We start from the raw sequence: 19,717 nt of genomic DNA on the forward strand, positions 1-19,717 counted from the left end.
GACCTAAATATGACACATCAATGGTGGCATACTACCGTGCCATTTCCAGCCACCTGGACGGCCAAAATGTATTGAGACCCTAAACTGCTATGCCTTGAGTTTGACACATGTGCTGAGTGACACTGACATCACACTCTTTCTTAATGGCGCCAGAAAAGGAGAGTGTGATGAAGTTACTAATGTGATGTGCACGCCATGATGTGCACGCCATCACAAAGTTCACACAATGTGTCATGAGTCTGACGACTGAGCCAAAACAATATTAGTGGGTGTGGGATATTTGTAAACCTACTGTCAGTTAGTAATGACGACATTGCAGAATTTAAACTGTTGTGGAGGACAAGAAAATCATTCCCAATGACAGAGAACATTGTCACAGATTAGCGTTTCAATGTCTCAGGAACAGTTTTGTGCTTCTTCTAAAATGCTAAAGAATAGTCAGTGCTTACACTACGGATTGAAGAAGACGATTATTCCAGATTAGAAATATTTTATGAGTGTTTAGTCAGTAGCAATAAAAACAGGCTTCAATAAACCTGACTGAGGAGACTGAGCATATGAAATGATTGTGTTGTTTACATGAACTAATGTAAACAACACAAATTGAATTAAACAGACTGACTTCCAGTAATCCAAAGGCATTCAGTTATTCCACGGGAAGTCAGATCCCTGATCACAGTAATGCACTGTGCTGGCTTCTTTCTTTCTAATGAAGATAAGCTTTCAAATCACAGCAGGAGCCGTGTGGCTGGACGCTGTCCAGCACCAGCCAGTTAACCACAGCCAGCCTGCCAGCCAAGAGGTGACAGAGTGCATTGTGAGCAAAGTGCACAGAGACTTCAATTTGCAGAACAGGGGGGTCATGGGTGAGGAGTCGTGATAAATTAATGACTGCAGGTGGTCAAGTGTCACAGAGTTGGCACCTAAAATGACGCACTGGCTTCGTCATCCTCACGAACAAAGCTTCGGTTGGGAATCTCTCACTGCCGCTCCTCTGTCTTCCCTTCTGTGTTCCAGGAAATTTGGTGTGCAGTTTTTCAGTCAGGTGGAAGTGGAGAGGAGAGAGAGAAAACGCAGGCTGTGTTTCTGCCCTTCCTGTTGTCCAACTGTCAGGGCACGAAATAGGTCAGCAGGCGCCCATCAGTCAGACGCTGCGGCACACAGGCATTCCTTTCCTCTTACTGGATAGAAGATAGGCAGAAGAGAGGCTCCATGACTGCCACGGTGACTGAGCAGACATTAGCCTGGATGGTACTGTGCTACTGAAAACCATAATTGTAATAAGGTACTGTACACACTAATTCATAATTAATAACGGATTTTGGAATAAAGATAACATGTTTTGTGAATACAGCGTGAATACATCTTGCACTATATTTCCTAAAAGGCAGCTGGATTGTCTGACTCTGCTTCTAGTTAAAGACATGACATCATCTGCAAGGTGATAAATAAATAAGCAAACAGATAATACAAGAATGCCAAACAAGAGAAATCTGATTTATTGTAAGAAGAGAAGTGTCTGTGTTTGCACTAGTCGGCTGTGTAAACCAGATACACTTCACTTTATCATAAAGCTGCAGATTCACTGAAGGCTGACAACTGTCTTTGAAACTGAGTTTAGAGACTGACTGCACAGATCATTTGAATGGCTGCTCGCACTTTGGATAAGTTCATCACAGAATCAACGGGATCCAAAAGAAAATAAACCTTTAGCTAGATTTTTGAGATTCATTGGAAGAAAAGTCAACATGCTCTGACTTTCACGGCCATAAAATGTATATATATATATATATATAGTTATACATACACATATATATAGTTATATATGTATATATATATAGTTATACATACACATATATATAGTTATATATGTATATATATATAGTTATACATACACATATATATATATATATATATATATATATATATATATATATATATATATATATATATACATACATACACGTATATATATATATATATATATATATATATATACGTATATAAAGTATATTTCTTCTCCTTTTTTTTTTTTTTTTTTTACCAATAACTAAATAAAATAGGTCTGAACTGGTTTCCAGCGGGGAAATGTGCTCATTAGCTGAGGTAGTGTTCTTGGTTACCCAATAATCTGTAGAAAATAATTACATTTAACAAATCAAAGTAAATGTTTTGTCTAAAAAGAGTCATGAAAAGGAAACGCTGATGAAACCGTTAAGCTTTGACTCTGTTTTCTGTGGACTGACTAATGTGCAGAAATACACCCTCCCTTTTACATTCAGACTGTCATGTCAGCAGGCGGCATTTTAATTACATTACAGGTCATTCAGCAGACTTACATTGAACTAAGTACAGGGACAGTCTCCCTGGAGCAACTCACGGTTAAGTACCTTTCCAAGGGGTACAATGGTCGCAGCCCTGGTATTGAACTCACGACCTAATCAATCACGCCTACAAATGACTAGGCAAACCTTCTACCCTGCCTTTAAAATAAGACTTCACTGTGTATTTGAGCTGAGATATTGGTTTCTGCCTGAGGAATGAACAGCTCTGTGCTTCCTCTGCAGCACAGCATGAACGTGCAGCATGAGAGCTGGCAAGCCACCGAGGGCCACTTGGCCTGGGCTCTTTGGCTCCTTTAATGATTTTGATTGAATCATTTTAACTGGGCTGCATGCTAAGACTTTTAACACAGCATCCTTATGTTGATCCACTCTGCTTTACACTACTTATGGAGCCAATACCCTACAGAGATATCCAATAGACCATGAGACGGCCAACTAAGAGGGAGAATTTCTTTATGCTCCAAATGGAAAACAGTTTAACACAGGACTCACTGGAGGAATAATAATATGCCATTTTACATGATTGCAGGTTTATAGATCAGCCTGTGTGATGGCTAACAGGTTGTAATGAGTATTGCTAAACTTAGTTTTAAGCCGCTGATGATTTCCATCCTAGCCTTATACCTTTGGAAACAATGTTATAAGACTTAGTATGTATGTAAGATGTATCTACTTTCCTGGATTGACCACAAAAAGGATTCAAAAACATATTCTGAGGAAAGATTAAGCCGTAAATAGGGTTTTGTAAAAAAGACAACATCAGCCTATAATCTCAAGCCACACTTGGGTACTGTGGCTCCTTTTCCATTGACCGCAGCGTAAAACATAACCAACAGAGAGGCACACCAGCATTTAGACAAGCAAAATGTCAGACAAAGCAAATTCATGCATTGCTTTCAAGCACAATGTAATATTTGTGAACTTTGGAAATTCACGCCGACCAAGAAGTCACTACGTCACCAAGCTTCCAATGCCACTTTTTTGCGAGAATGTCTTAATTAATACCGCTGTGTCACTTTCTGGAGTTACTGGACAAAGACGCAAAATCCACAAGATGACACCCAGTATTCCCAAATTCACTCTAAAGTGATAGTGACCAGATCTTTTGTTGGGCTGATGTTCAAGACAAAAACAGAGATGGATGGCAGACAGCAGAACCTGCATCTAAATAAAGGCCGGGATTACTGTTCCCAGAGTGGAGACGAACCACAGCCAGCTGCTCACTGATACACAAACCTTTGAACACATGATCACAGACTTAGTGGCTTACATGTCAGATCCAATTCACATGTTTTTAGGATGTCAATTCTATACACACATTGTTACGTTTCTTAACCATAAATTAGTGATGTTAATGAGCTCCGGCCTAAAGGCTATAATATATACCAACTATGATGTCCAAGCTTAAGTCTCCAGTTACACAAACAGGACATTTAAATGGCACACGCCTTCCTCCGCAAACACAAAGCCCTGAGGAATGGCTGGTGTGTTTATTGTACCAACTGCTAACTGCCATGGAAAGTATGACTGATGTAACTTCCTCACAGTGTCCCAGCTATCAGAAGTTGGACAAACTCACTTCCTCAGGTTGAATCCCTGCTCTACGTCAATATGCTCTGATACGGGGTTGAGATAGCTAAATAATCTTCGTATTTCCACATTCTGTCTTGTCGCTCACGGTGGTTTTGAAGCCTGCGGTATCCACCAGGCACAAATAATCAGTGCTTTACCAAATAGATAAGCATTTAACATCAGTGTTAGAAGTGCAATGCTGTGATACATTTGTCAAAAAGGCAGCAGCTAAAATAATGCCAATAAGCAAAGATATACTTGAAGAACAGACTAAGGAAGATATCGCTGTTCGTCTGAGTGTAGGCCAAGCTGAGTGTGGTTTATATGTGAAACCTGAGGGTTAAAATTGCCTTGTACACCAAGCAGAAGCCACGCCTTAACCCTATTTAAGCACAACATGAAAATATGGCTTCGTGTTCCAACTGGCCAAGGCACCGTTCTCTGGACTAGCAAGCAGAAATCAATAAAAATCTTTAAAAAGACAAGCACACAGGCGTTTTCGGTTGATTAGACGTCTGCATTAATGTCGGGTGGAGCTATGATGGGAATTTTTGTGAGGCCACAAAACTCCATGCACCAATTAGCGTGACAAAGGCATTCGTTTTCCCGCACTTACAGATGCATCAAAGCTGACAGGAAAGTCTGTTTAGTCTGTTAGTTAGGTAGATTTAAGCTTAAAAATATCTTTAACACAAACTTATTCAGAAGTAGAAGTACCCAGGGGAAGTAAACTATTAGTCACATTTATTTCAGATATAAAACAGTCCTAAACAAGGTGATAAAACAAGCCTTTAACTAATAGTGTTCAAATTTGAGAAATGTCATAATGGATGTCTGAGCTGAGCTGGGTTTCTGTCCCATAACACATAATACCTTAATGTTGCTGTGCTGCAGTGTGGACAGAAACAACAACGTTATTCCAATGACAACACGCTAACTGCTACATTGATAGCATTCCCCGTTTTCAAAAAACCCTGTGCTTTTTCAAGTTTTTGGCAGCATCTTCAAACATTACAGCTACCTTCAAGCATCCCAATCAAACTTTTGCAGAAACCACAAGTATGTGAAATTTCCCATTTTTGACCATGTGAAAGTCACATTTTACCTCACTGCACAAACATGTTTTAACTTTCATTAATCCTTGGCCCGAACGGGTACAAAGGACTTTGAGTTGTAGCCCTGAAAATAGTCCCACTGTTATTGGACAATATATTACTGACCGTTCATCAACAGCCGACAACATGCTGACCGCAGGCGCTGGTCTTGGCTGCTCTCCTGGTGAGCCAGTAAGGAGACAGGAAGGCTCGGTGTGGTAGCCTTCAGTGTAATTTGGTTCTGATAACGACCCCCTTATCACTGCAGCAGACAGCTTACTCCTTAGGCTGCCACTTCAGAGATAACACCATCAATCAAATCTGAATGAGTTCCCACATTTCTCTTCCTACCTCCAGCACCAGACCTGTTAGTACTTTCCAAGTCCAAAGTCTGACAACCCTCAGCTGGCCATTTTACCATCTGCGTAAGGGAAGCTTATGTAAAGAGTTATATATAAATATTGCTAAAGAGAACAAATCAGATAATGATCCCCTGCTTTAGTTAAAGGTTTAAAAGTGTGTATGCTTATTATTATTATACTAAACTACAGTTAAGGGCTTCTGTTCCTTGGTCTTCGCTCTCTTGGATCTATAGCTTCATGTCATTAGCAGGCATAATGAAAAATCAAGCCATTTAATGATCGATTCTCATTTACTATAGAGGCTCATTTGAGAAAATGGAGAGTGCTAATTTGTAGAATAACGGGTCAATCAATTCATAATATTGCTGACGGCCTCATTTCATAATGTGGAAGTTGGAGCGAGGATCATGGACCAAGCAAATACTTCTCATAGCCTGGAGAACATGATTGATTATACTGAGTGTGACTGTGATGGCGTATTCTTTTCTTGGGCTGAGCAAACATTTTACTCCGACTCATTTCATTTTCAACCCCACATACCACTTAGCACTTAGCAAATTAGCACTCTCCATTTTACACCATGTGTAACAATCTCATAATTATTTTGTACCAAGTACAGAGTAATATTTCTCAACAAACGAGCAGCCTTTTTTCTGTAACTAGAGAAAAATAAGTAAGATTAATGAAGGTAATATTAGCCTCCTGTGTTCCTATTTATTCAACAATCTTTTGTTTTGTGTACAATGTAGTAAACTGTGCACTGTATGTGTGTGTGTGCATGTAGAAGAAACCGAGAGCTAATCAAGCATGCAGCAGCTTGCTACCATTGCCTTCCAATCTGAGCCTACGGTGCTCTATCTTTAAGCAACACACGCTACTGCTATGAAGCGATGCAGCTTAACACCCACTGCTGACAAAATACTTCACTGTATCGTGTGTGTGTGTGTGTGTGTGTGTGTGTGTGTGTGTGTGTGTGTGTGTGTGTGTCTGTGTCTGTGTGTCTGTGTGTGTGTGTGTGTTGCCATAACACGCCACCTGGCTCTGGTCTTGTCTATTTTTGTTGAGATGAAAACTTGGAAATATAATCACATAACAGCATATGATAAAGCTCTGTGTGAGGGATAATATATATGTGTGTGTGTGTGTGTGTGTGTGTACAAATGGCTTGGTGAACAAGTACAAACATTGAGATGCAAATTCTCATTTTGTTAAAGAAATTTAGAGAGGTTACAGACGTGGAAGAGCTTGGTTGTCTTTCGGCGAGCGTGTAGTTGATGCTGAGTGCAGTTCAGAGGGACTTTGAAATGGAAATCTTAGTGAGGCGCAGTGAGCTCGGGGCAGCGGAGGGACGTGAGCGTGAGATTGATGATAACATCTCTTTTGGCAGGTTCCCTCATGCTTACTGTCAGGCAAATCTCACTCAGCACTTTCCCTTGCCCAATATCTACAAACAGGTGCAGACAGATACACACATACAGACCTGTACTGACTGAATACAGAAACACAAGATCAGTGATCACACACGCAAGATGTGTGGACACGTTCACACAAATAATGGCAAAAGAACAGAGCAGAACAACTAACTTCTAACCCGTTTCAAACATCTTCTATAACTCCAGGGCTAAATATTCAGTGCTCATCAGTCAGTGGTCTGTCGGTGCTCATCATAGTCAGTATTCAGTAGCCAGGACTTGTCGAGTAAGAGATGTACTCAGACATGACATGACAAAAGATTATCTCATATCTCTTGTATTTAGCAAATGTATGTCTTTGCCTATTACATCAACAGAGACAGACAGACACAGACAAAGAGGGATAAGTGATGCTGAGGCAAACCGCCAAACAACAGAAGCAGACCTGACTCTGTTTCCTCCTGTCTCCCCGCCTGGTTCCCCATGTTGGTCCGCTCTGCGACTCCCACTCTCCACACCGGGGCGGACTAATCCAAGAATCCGTGGCTGCGGGGGAGAGGTGTGTGTGTGTTTGAGTGTCAGGGTTGGTGTCTCTGTTCAGCACCCACAACCAGCGCCGGTCAGTAACAGAGAGGAAGCCATGAGAAACATTAAATTCTTCTTATTCTTCCCTCCTACTGCTCTTCTTTTCTTTCCTCCACTCCTCTCCCAGGACTGTGTGAGTGAGTACGTGTGTGTGCATGTGTGAGGAGGCAGGCTGCACGTCCTGTCAGCGAGTGACTGCGAGTGTGTGTGAATGTGTGTCTGTCACACTGGCAGGCGGGCAGCGTCGTGTGCACTTCATTACTGCTGTGATGACTGGAATCAGCTCAGAGGGGGAGTGGCTTCCCAGGCCCCACACACACACACACACACACACACTGCTGCCAGCCACTTTACTCTCACCAATACCAGTTGAACAATGGTGAGATGAACCGTCCCTCTCGACGAGTGAGTATAAAAGAGAGAGAAAAAAGGGTGGAGAGAAGAAAGGAAGGAAAGAGGAGCAGGAAGAAAGGAAAAGCACTATTTGTATTTTTGGCAGAGGGCGACAGTGCAGCTCTTGTCTTTTCTTGCTACGGGAATTTGTAGCCTGGAACCTCACACAAAGTCTACCGTGCCCCCCTCACAAAATCACGACTAATTTCCCAACAAATGTCTTAATAAATGGAGAAGGGAGATGCAGGTCTCGGGGATAAGAGGCAACCCCAGGCTCGTAGCACCATTTTTAAGCACCCAGCATGGAACAATAATATATGTGTGTATGTGAGTGTGCCTACATGTGTATGAGGATGGGGGGTGGTGTGCTAGTTTTGGTGGGGTTGTGTGGAGCCTGTGGGTTTTTTTTCTGTCATTTCTCATTCACAATGTATGCACGTGTTAAATATTTATGATAGCACAAGCTACATGGAGAAACCAAGTTAGAAGGGAGAATGACTTGTCATTTTCTGTTGTACTGGTCTCTCCTTTCTGTCTCCAATCTTCTTTTTGTGTCAAAAACAGAGAAATTAGTAAGAAACCTTCTTGGACGTTTAGCCAAAACACAAGGGAGTCAGAAACTACTCATCTACAATGCAGGCGAATTGCTGTCATTAATTAATTTTTAAAAATCATTAAAATCATATGGGCAAAGAATACATCTATATAACAGTTATACCCAGAAACAAAATGGATTAAACAAACAAACTATTCAAAAGAGCAGCAACTTTAGCGGACAAAAGATTTTGTATTCATACCCGTCTGAGGCGAGAGCCATAGTGTTTCATCCAACCTCAGTTTACAGTGATACAATGAGACTCCACTATGCCACTGTTGCCACACTATCCGAGTCTATAACACAGTATGCTGTGTTGTTATGTTCCAAAAAGAAACCTTTGTTAGCCAAGGGAACAACTCTGTATGAAGTGCTATTTATCAGAAATCTGAATTCATCCCAACTGCATCATACATTTTTTAAAACCATACTTGACACAGATAAGCGCTGATATTCTTAGTGAGTAGGATGAGCATCTCTGTTGCATAAGCTCAGAGCTACCATATCATTTCCTTCATGTTCACTGCTGTAAAGAACCATAAAAATAATATAAAAAAAACAGATAATAAAGCAATGGACATTTAAAGTTGTTGCTACATTTTTACTCACAAAATGTCGCTATTTGATGCACAAAATACTCTTAAACTCCAGCCAGAAAAGCATTTTTAGACCGATTCTCCAATAGCTGTTGGGGAGGTCTTGTTTGCTGCATGATTCTGCCCACGTCAGGTTGAATATTCAACCCTTTGATACAATACTGTACACGGTTCTAAGCCTTTTTATATCCTATGAATGTTGCATAAACTGTTGGTACATTTTCCTTTCCCTTTCTTAATATTCTCCTCTCTCCTCACCTTGGAGCAGCACATCTACGTTGGTAAATAAACATGCTTCTAATCCAGCTAAGAATGTTCTCCTCACCACAGGACGTCCATCTCTGTGGGCCCAAACAAGCCTCTTTCAAGATCTGGCAAGACCACTTCTCTCTGTCCTGCATCTTTAGGGGACTTGCTGGGCTCACAAGCCTCTCAAGAGAGGAATTCCAAAACTCTAGTCAACAAACCTAAAAGGGGCCAGAGGCCTGCACTGCAAAGCAGGACTTGGGGTTAGAGGTAAGTTCAGGTTCAACCCTGAGTTTTTTTGTTCCGGAGCAACAAGATAAGAGATCAACTCGTGTAAAAGTAGCGCCAGCTGACCAATCACAGCTCGGTGAGCGGATCGTAAGATGATACGAAGAAGTTAACACAGTTCAAACGCCAAATGCAGGAAGAAGAGCTGTCAAAACATCTCCGACCGTGTGAATGTGTAAATGAACAGGCTTATAATATCACTGCCCAATATAGGGCGTATATCTATAATTTCATGCGTTTATTCTGTTATATTAATGTGTCTTATTTTTCAGCTGCAACCCCTGTGATTGGAAACGCAAGAAAAAGAAAAAAAGAAACATAATTCAAAGTGGTCAAGAGGTTTACATTCATATCTAATAAACACCCACAGCATACATAAAAGTACCCGGAGCAAAGTACCTTAAGGCAATGCATTCAGCCTATGCCTCTGTAAGCACACGACTCCTAAAGATAGCATTAAAAATAGCATTAGAAATCACATATATTTACACACCATGGTCCTCTCATCAAGCACTCCCGCCTGTCATTACACATTACACTATAGATTATGGTGGTACATCAAGGCGTGCTACCCGAGCCGAAGGGACAAAGTGCATATTATGACCTGGACAGGACAGTAAAGATGTGGGTCATTTTGCATGCATATCCGTGTGTGTCCATCTGCATGTACATGTGTGTATGTATTTATACTGCTCGTGTCAGTGTGTGTCTGTCATGGTTGAGTGCTTATGCAGGCTGAGGCATCCCAGTGGACTGAGGCGTGTTTGATTAATTGATCAGACAGATATGAGGAGCTCAAGGACAATACCTATGTCTCCTCCTGCCTCCTAAACACTGACACACAGACACACAGACAGACAGGCAGGCAGGGCCCCGCTGGGGCCAAATGTTGCGGCTGCAGTGTCTGAGTTGTGCAGAGTAAAGCTCACACCACTGGGTCCACAATAGTTCTTGCGCACCTCTTTGCTCTGCTTATCATTAACTAAGGTCAACTGACACTTGCGTCATACATCCATCTTCCCTCTGAATTGGTGGTATGAGGAAATGATACGAGCTATTAGCTAATTAATAGGGAATAGAAAGTCACAGTCCATCTGGTGGGGCTGGCAGACCTCACATATGAGGAACAATGTGAGAGAAACTTCATCTCCATCACTCATTGAGAGCAGACCTTTCATACAGCAGAGGCTGGAGGTTAACGAAAAGAACAAACTGACCGATGGCTATTTGCCATTTGACACAGCAAAAAATATACTTGGTCTACTGTAAATCTTCAGCATGCAATGTTTTGCATTTGGATCACAGTTTTACATAATATGTCACTATTCTATTTTTACAATCAAGTAAAATGTCCTTGACAGGTGAGAAGGACAGAAAAGTGAACGCTGTGAAGCTAAACTAATGCTAATCCTTCACTGTCATCTTCTAGCTGAGGGAGATTTAGGAGGCGACAGCCTTGTGCTGACACATGTCACTCAGGACAAAGACAGCATGCAGCAGAAACACAGTAAAACTGGCAGCTTCACATGTTTTTAAATCTGTAAACTCTTGTAAAGGACTCAACATGTTTGTTCTTAACTTTTACCTCAAGGCAAAAAGTGATACTAGATGGTACCAAACATGCACAAATGGAACAAGCAATAAATCATGAAATAGAGCAAAATAAAATATGATTAGAGCAAAGCAGATTTATTTTTGGCTTGACCAGAAAATACAGAAAACAGAGTTACAAAACTTTAAATAATCTCTTTTAGGTCCCAGTTGAATATAGTATGATTTTTGTACTTTATTGTAATTTTGTATTCTATTTTCAAGTGGATCACATAGACATCCTACAGTATATTTTACACTGATTTATTTGTACTATAAATATATTTACAAAAATCAATAAATCATACTTTGTAATCTACCAGAACAGTCATTGTTATCCATTGTGATGCTGACACTTTTTTTGACAAATGTATCACCTGAGGTACAACTATAGAAACAACACTAAACATAACACACATGTGGATCTTAAAGGGGAACTCCGTCCATTTTACACATCAAAGTCTGTGTACAGATCTTAGGGAATGCGCAAATTCTGACACATTTCCTTAAGGGATGTCACTTGAGTCAACTTTGATTGGGGCTGAAGACTACAAATTTGGGGTGTTGAGTTAAAAAGAAGTGAGACCTCTGAAGTCCGCTACTCATGTCTGCATGAGGTTAGTGGCTCGAGGCTGCATTAGCCGCTTCCAGCATACCACACCCTAATCTCCATTGTGAGTTCGACAATGTTATAGAAAAGCAATACTAAATCTATGGAGTACTCTCTTAACTATCTGTGACTTGCAAACGTGGTTGAAAAATCATACAGAATCAGTAGAGCTGGATTAATGCTGAAGCAGCAAAATGTAATCACCAACTGTGACTCTTAATGTGTTAAAGGTGTGAACATAGTGCTCTTCAGACAAGACTCGCTGAAAGACATTTATGTTGTGCTCAACTCTACTCGCCCAAACTTTAACGATCAGTGTGGAAGCATAGACTGAACAGAGGTGAAGGAGAGCGCCTGTCAATGACGTGCCCATTTGTAAAGTTATGCCCTGCAGTCACCCCCACCAGGCTTGTTATTTATAGGACGGTCTTATCTCCTTCTGTCTCTTCTCCTTGCACACCCTACAGGGACTCTTCTCCAAGTGAAAGCTTTACTGAATTATTGATGAGATATTTTAAATAAGTCATCAGGATGAGGCTGGGTTTTAACCCATTGTCTGACAGCACGGTAGAGCTGGTTAAGTGCCAAGTGGGATGGGGGGGAAGACTCCATTAGCAAAAATAACAGTTTTGACTCATTAGCACGGCATGCTGTGAGGGGAGGGCGTGGGTCAGACTGCCTGTCAGCTGACCCTTTTAGCCAATACTGTGTGTGTGTGTGGTGTGTGTGTGTGTGTATGTGTTCCATGAACTTGTGTACCACAATGTTTTTTTCCAAGGGTACCTTGCTGTTCTAAGCCTTGAAGCCTAATGTATTGCATTCTAATACCTAATAAAAATAGGCTATTGTGCTTGAATCTTGTTTTTTGTGCTTGAGACTTGTTTTAGAGTCTCATAGAAAGACAAAAGCCTCATATCACACAAGAATAATGACTACAGTGAGATCAGTCATTCGTATTACAAAGCCCATTACTGCAGAGCTGATGTCTAGTTTGAACAAGAGGTGAGAGGGTACAGATGAAGATCATAATAAAAATGGAAATCTTGGTTGATTGCATCCAGGGAAAGATGGTATCACAGATCAATTTCATGACATGAAAATGTTTGGTATGTCCACAATGCTGCAGTAATTTCAAAATTACACTGATTAGCAGAAAGATGCTATATTGTTTGTGTCTTTGCTTTCCCCTGTATGCACAGAATATCCGGCACATCTGACTCAGTTATGATTGTTTGAACTGTTGTTCTGACTACACCTTGGCCAAGAAATATATATATTCTTTTTTTTAAATGATAAAACATATAAATAAAACGTTTTTATATGTTTCTGTATGTAGCACTTAAATTGGTTTGGCTTAATTGAAGCTACTGTACTCCCAAGATTATTGCTGTTCCGAGTTTGTATCCTCATGGTTGTTTGCACTTATTGTCACTAAATGAAATGAAAGCTAAAAGAAATGTAATGTAATCAAACTTGAGAAAATAAATGATGCATCTACTGCAGTCCTGAATCCTTTAATTAATTAGTAATTATTTGCTAAATGGGGTGTGAGTTCGAAACAAGAGGACCACTATACTGTATGTGTTGAACAGAAATGGAGTGTACCATTTGTGAGGAACAACAATATTAATTTGAACTTAATAACATTTCCGAGTCCATGCAACTTAAGTAAAAGTATATTTTCACGACTCAGTGAGGGTTCTGTCATGTGTCCACAGTCGAGTCACAAAATGTACTTGGACGGCCTCTGAGAAAATACTCAATTACTGCTTGACAGGTATGATGACAGTTCTGCTGCAGTGTGGCTTAAGCTGCCTTCACACGATAAGACATTTGCTCTTCGTAGGGTGCAGAGCATAGTGAAGACGGCAAAGCGGATCAAAGCACAGTGCAGGTATACAGCAGCAAAAAGTGTCTATGTCACAAACAGCTGTTATCTCGTTGGTTTCGCTTTGAAAGGTCAGCCACACTCAAGGTCAAATAATTTGAACTTTCAGCGCAGCGCTCGGTGGCAATTTCAGCTCTCTCTATAGGAAAACAACGGCACAGCCAGCACAGAGCTGCTTCACAGCTGATCATGTGAAGACAGCTTTAGAGCCCAATAAGCCCTGGTTGCTTCTTGTCCGTGTGTAATGTCACATATCAACAAGGAAAATACCCATTTGTTTATGACCAACCTGACCATTGATGGGTGACAGTTTAAAAAAAAGCCTGAAGACACATCTCGGTATTCTAGTGAATGCGTTTATCCCAAAATGTCACGGAGAACATTCAGATTCTTCTCTTCTCCAAAAACAGATTTTACTTAAGAGACTTTCCCTTTCACATCAATAAATAGAATCACTCAAAGACATTTCAGAACAATACATCTCAACATCAATGAGTTCAAAATACCACAGATCACCACCCCAATCTATATTCTAATCATGACATTTCCCCTGAGTGGATATTTCAGCAGAGCTCTCAGGTCAGGCTCAGTGACTTAGAATTTAAAGCCGGAGGCTAAATGATGATTGTCACTGCTGGCATGCATGGTTAACCATTGCAGCTCTTTCAGGTGTCAGATTGGATTTTCCACTTGCGGATGAGCTTGATTTTTGAGACCTGTTAGACATATCCATTCATTGTCTGTCGTTATATGTCTTGACGTGCACTGGTGTAGAGTCCCAGCCCAGGTGGCAGGTGCAGAACAATACAGCTTTCCCTCTGGGAACATTCATTAAAAGTGTTGTTATTATCATACATATTGATGACATCAAGTCATCTATATGTTTTCATTTGAGCACATAAAAGAAAATGGAGTTGGTTTAACTCTGTTTGAAGCTAAAACGCAGAGTTCTCCCCATCTGAAGCATATTACTCTGCCTGATGCAAACTGCAGCGTCATAACAGCATCACAACTCTGCCCTATTTTAAAGATGGTGTTCTTTAAAGTGGCAATAGACAACCTGTCTGCTTTAACTCATCATTAGGAAGTAAATGTTTATTACACAATGTAATGGCTCTGTGTTTATAAGCCTTGATTTCACTATGCTATTCTGTTTGCCACAGAGCGATCTCCCAGGAAAATAAAGGCTCAATTTACAGCACAAAGGAAGGTAATAAAATTATAAACCGGCGGCTTCGTAGTGTGAACCAAGACGGCAAACTCTTTACTTCCTCCCACATTGTCAATGGCATGAGATTCTTACGCTGTTTCCTGCTTTGGACAAGTGGCCAGGCTGCTCGCAGGAGCCAAGATATGAACTAGTAGATCTATCTGCTTGATCATATGAAAATCAACAGACAGAAAATATGAGATCAACGTCTCTGATGTGCACTTTGTTTGGAAACGAAAGAATTATTTAACAATATTCTTGTCCTCAACTTTGGTTGACCACTAGCAAAAAGTAGTATGTGAATAGTAATGAACTTATCATGAATAGCACAAAGTGGGAATCTGTTCTTTTACTCGGGTGTGAAAACAGCCAAGGACGAGACAAACTTTGGTTAATTAGGACCCAATCCAGTGAAAGCTGGTTGAACTCATGGTCTAATTGTGTTTGAAAGATCCAGAGCCTCACTTGGCCTTGGTTTCTCAGCTCCTCTGGAGTCTTTTGTTAAGTAGAATTCAATTATCTTTGCTTCAGCACAACAACCCTTTGAAGGAGAATTTCACTTGAGCACAGCACACAGTGGATCGGCCACCAAAAACAAACACAGCTACAGTATCTTCCTCACAGAGGATTTTCCGAGGATGTGCTGGGAACAACATTAATTACTGCAAATAAATCCCTGTCATTATCTACCACCATATTTGTTGTATATGTAATTCATGTTTTGCTATCAGCTCTATTTGTAGTTGCTCTGTTTACCCAGTGGCGCGCCTTGCTCATACCAAGTACAATACCAACATAATTTAACAGATAATAAGAAATACTTTAGAAAAGTGTTTATCATGACGTGGCATCCTGTTGATAATGTACAGTATTTTCAGTGATCAGGATAATTAATAAAGTGTGTCACTCACAGGAAATGAACATGGATGGCATGGACCACAAATCTCCAACAACAGCAATGTGTCAAATACAGGTATTCATCAAATAGTCTGTCAGGTATCTCTACCTTTCTTCTGGCGTCGTCATGCAGCACGAGAGACATACAAGATCTACATGCCTGCATAATGTTACTTGAGATGTTGCTGATGTAATTCTTGACCTGCTGCATTTTTACAGGTAACAGCTGAACACTGTAGCAATGAAGATTAATAATGAAATAATAGTAAATAATCTCATAGCAGGGTTTTATTTTTACTGTGTCTATCATATTTCATCCACATGCGAAGTAAAACATTTCCTTAAAATATGCCATGTTTAAAATTAATTTAAATAAATCACACTTATGGTTAGTGGGATAAAGACACATTGCAGAAGTCACGTATCTTCAGGTTAAAACTGTATTTTAATGTTGCTTTTCAAATGTGGATACATATGGTACTCACTTAACACAATAAGGAATAGGTTTGTGAAATACTGCCTATAATTAAATCTGTACAGTATAAGAATGATGCATGCTAATTCAACTTTAAATGCAGGTGTGATAGGAGGTTAAATAGTTGCATTGATATTTTGCCATTTGTTAATATTACATCATGTTTACTGTGATCCACACAATGTTTTTTCTATTCATTGAAAATGATAAAAATGTTTATACCCAAGATACTCTTCATTTTGGCTCTAATAAATCAACAATATTAACAGGGTTACACTCAACTTATTGGTTTGTTTTGTATTTAAAGTGCGTTTCCAACGGTATTCAAAACTATTCTCAGCCATGTGCAGAACTATATATGTGAGAAGGCAATGAAATGCTCACGATCACATCTTCAGTGTCATGAGCCCTCTCCCTGCCTGGTAATACCACTAATTGTTTTCAATTATGTGCCACTCTGCTCCCTGCTCTCTCTACTCTGTCTGATTACCTCCACCTGTCTCTGCTCTACCCTCGTTAACACTACTACTACTACTACTACTACTACTACTACTACTACTACTACTACTACTACTACTACTACTACTACTACTACTACTACTACTACTACTACTACTACTACTACTACTACTACTACTACTACTACTACTACTACTACTACTACGATCTCCAGCCCCGGTAAACCCGACTTGCCTTCCGCCTTACGACTACGAGTTTTGAATATCCCTGAACTGTACTACTGCTGTGTGTGTGTGTGTGTGTCAATAAATCCTTGATCTCGAAATTGCGCTCCTGGGTCCTTGTCTGTCTGTCCTGACATTCAGTGAAGTGAAATTTAAGGGCTTGTCTAAAATAATGTGCGTTTACAGTATTTTGCATATGTCATGACAACATATGATGTATTTGCATATGATCACAGCACTTCTCTTTTCATTCAGAGCTTTAGGGTGTTTCTCTGAGTCTTAAATTATAACTACGATTAAACACACATAGGCCATAATATAATGCTATAAGCTAAACCAACACATACCAATACTTACTGTACATGCACACACTAAAGTAAAATAACACCAAAAAAACAGCCAAAAAAAAAATATTTTTCTCTTTCTTGTCGTTTGATAGATAAAAGGTCATTTTTCCTCATTTGCTCATCCAAAACATAGCCTGCTGTTCACACGGCTGAGCAGATGTGTGAGGAGCAGACTATGAATGTGTCCAGTCTCTTAGTTTTGGACCAAAACCCTGAGAACCATAGTCCTCTTCAGCCACCTGCATCTCATCAATGCCAACCGAACAATAATAGGAGACACAAGAAAGGAAAAAAAGAGTATACGGGAAGGAGAAGTTTCTCTCAAGCTTACCACCAGCACCTGGGAGCTGCAACAGGCAGCTTTAGTGGTGTACTGTGGCCCTCTAGTGGTCACAAGGGGTTAGTTACACTACTCTCATACTGCAGCGTTTGCTATGATCTCCAAACAAAATACAGATCAAATCCATAATTTGTGAACATTGCAGCTCTTCCTTCCAATTTTCAGCATCATATTGCTTTATTACATCGAACCAAGTCTCTGAAATTAATTATTTTAAGATATCTGATAAGAGGGGAAGTCCCCTACCAGACAGGCTGCGAGGGCGGGCCTCCACAAGATCTGAGATGGCTCCAGTGGTCACAGTCTTCTTCATCCGGGAGCCAGAGGCAGCGGCTCCCAGTGCAGGCTTTGTCAAGGCATCATCACTGCTGGCTCTCTTCAGCTGGAAACACATCTGCTGTTAGTATCAACAGTATACAGTAGGTCTGATAATGTTGAAATAATGTTCGAAAGCAATTTAAATCAGTTTCAGTTTAATCATGTTAAGTTATTATCATGTCAGTTTGTGGTAGATTGCAGGGTTTTTCCTAAGTTTGTGGAAGATTTAGGGACATGTATTTGGTGGGGGGTTTGGGGCCTTCCAGGAAGAAAATATGTTTTTCAATTAAAATGTGTAAATTTACATAATTTTCTACCATTATTATTACCATATCTGTGTACAAAAAGCTAGAGCAGATAATACATTAATTCAGTTATGCTCTCCACATTGATTTTACATTCATTTGGCTTAGGTGGTGCCCAAAATAGCTTGGGTGCTGCACCTAAGCCATAGAATGGTAGAGAAAACCCTGGATTGTAGCGTGCTTGTAACTCACCCTGCTGAGGCGCTGGTCTGAGGCCAGCGTGTTGGAGGATCTGGAGGTCTTCATGGCTGTGGAGGTGGTAGTGGAGGAAGATGGGGCCGAGGAGTTCTGCTTGGCCCGCTCCTGGAGTCCTAGCTTGGGCAGTCCCACCTTGGTGGTGCCCGATTTCATCATGGCTGCGTGTCAGCTAACTACACCTGAGAGAAGTCCAGAAAGGAAATTGTAGAATAAACAACTTCTGAAAGGTTATACTCAAGTATTCATGTGTCAGTCCACTACAGTACACCACACTGTCTATATGTCCCAGAGGCACCAGTATGCACTGCTGAAATATGAACACATCTATTAACTAGAAAAGCATTTTGAACAAACGAGTCTCTGAGAACAACAAGACCAGTGACACTGTGCAAAACTGTTTTGTTGGATAGGATTCAACACATTAGACTGTTCCACAAAGGTTTAAATATGGGCTGCGACTGGACAGTTGACCAATTGGATTGACTTGCTGTTTTTGACTGCCATGAAAAACTAATATCTTAATAATTATGCTTTGTAGTTGCATTAGCCTGATCGACATGTGACTGGGTTACTACAATATATCCATTAATTTAAACTACATTATACTATTAAAACAATTGCAAATGAACAGAATAACATATAAAATACATATATAATGTAATATATGTTCAAGCAATAGTCATATATCAATAAAACATTTTTTTTTTTAGCAATACACTAGCTATAGATGTGGGTCAAAATTAGTACATATAATTTAAAGAGAAATGTAACAGAATAATAGGAAGTAGCCTTGCGTCACGTGAATAAGAAGACTCTGCCATAATAGCACTGCCTAGTGGCTGTTCCAAAATAAATAAGCAAAGAGTTCCCTCTGAGGGAAGCTGAGGTAATTTCAGTAGCAACACCATCAAAGTACTTCCTGCTTGAGGAAGGAGAGAGAACAAAATCTCTTATCTCTTGATGTGTTCAAACCAGTGGCACTGACCAACACACAGCACTATCTCCACAGACCTAGTAGGACGTGGCTACAGCCTAAACTGTCATTCCTCTGTATGAATGTTAAAAAGCAGTAAGATAATGGCTTCATATTTCCAGCTCCAACAGGATGTGTTCACATAGACCAGAGGTGGGGAACCTTTTTCCTATCAAGGGCCATTTTATTTTTTACAACATCCTTCGAGGGCCATACTAATTATTGAACTCATAACCTCTGCAAACATTTTTAAGATAAAAAAAAAGCAAAAAAGCAACTTTTTTATCCATGTATCTTTCTGTTTTATCAGAAATCAACAATCCTTTATTAGTCCCACAACGGGGACATTTATCTTGTCACAGCAAAATAACATATGAAGTAAAGTGGCAGTACAC

General features: G+C 40.2%; 1 protein-coding gene across 3 annotated transcripts in view; it reads right to left on the bottom strand.

Annotated features, from left to right (window-relative positions):
- The window catches only part of specc1 (sperm antigen with calponin homology and coiled-coil domains 1), a 79,287-nt gene that overhangs the window by 39,442 nt on the left and 20,128 nt on the right, over positions 1-19,717 (bottom strand). For 2 of the 3 annotated variants that reach the window (XM_029447759.1, XM_029447760.1), the window contains exons 2-3: positions 18,344-18,528; positions 17,775-17,910 (exon numbers count right to left, since the gene is read on the bottom strand). In XM_029447759.1, coding sequence (XP_029303619.1) covers positions 17,775-17,910; positions 18,344-18,505 — 298 coding nt within the window. In that variant the 5' untranslated portion in view covers positions 18,506-18,528. Of the gene's footprint in view, positions 1-7,230; positions 7,632-17,774; positions 17,911-18,343; positions 18,529-19,717 lie in introns of those variants that run through there. The other variant, XM_029447761.1, reaches the window with a different exon arrangement.

Source organism: Cottoperca gobio, chromosome 14, assembly GCF_900634415.1.
Source record: "Cottoperca gobio chromosome 14, fCotGob3.1, whole genome shotgun sequence".
NCBI lineage: Eukaryota > Metazoa > Chordata > Actinopteri > Perciformes > Bovichtidae > Cottoperca > Cottoperca gobio.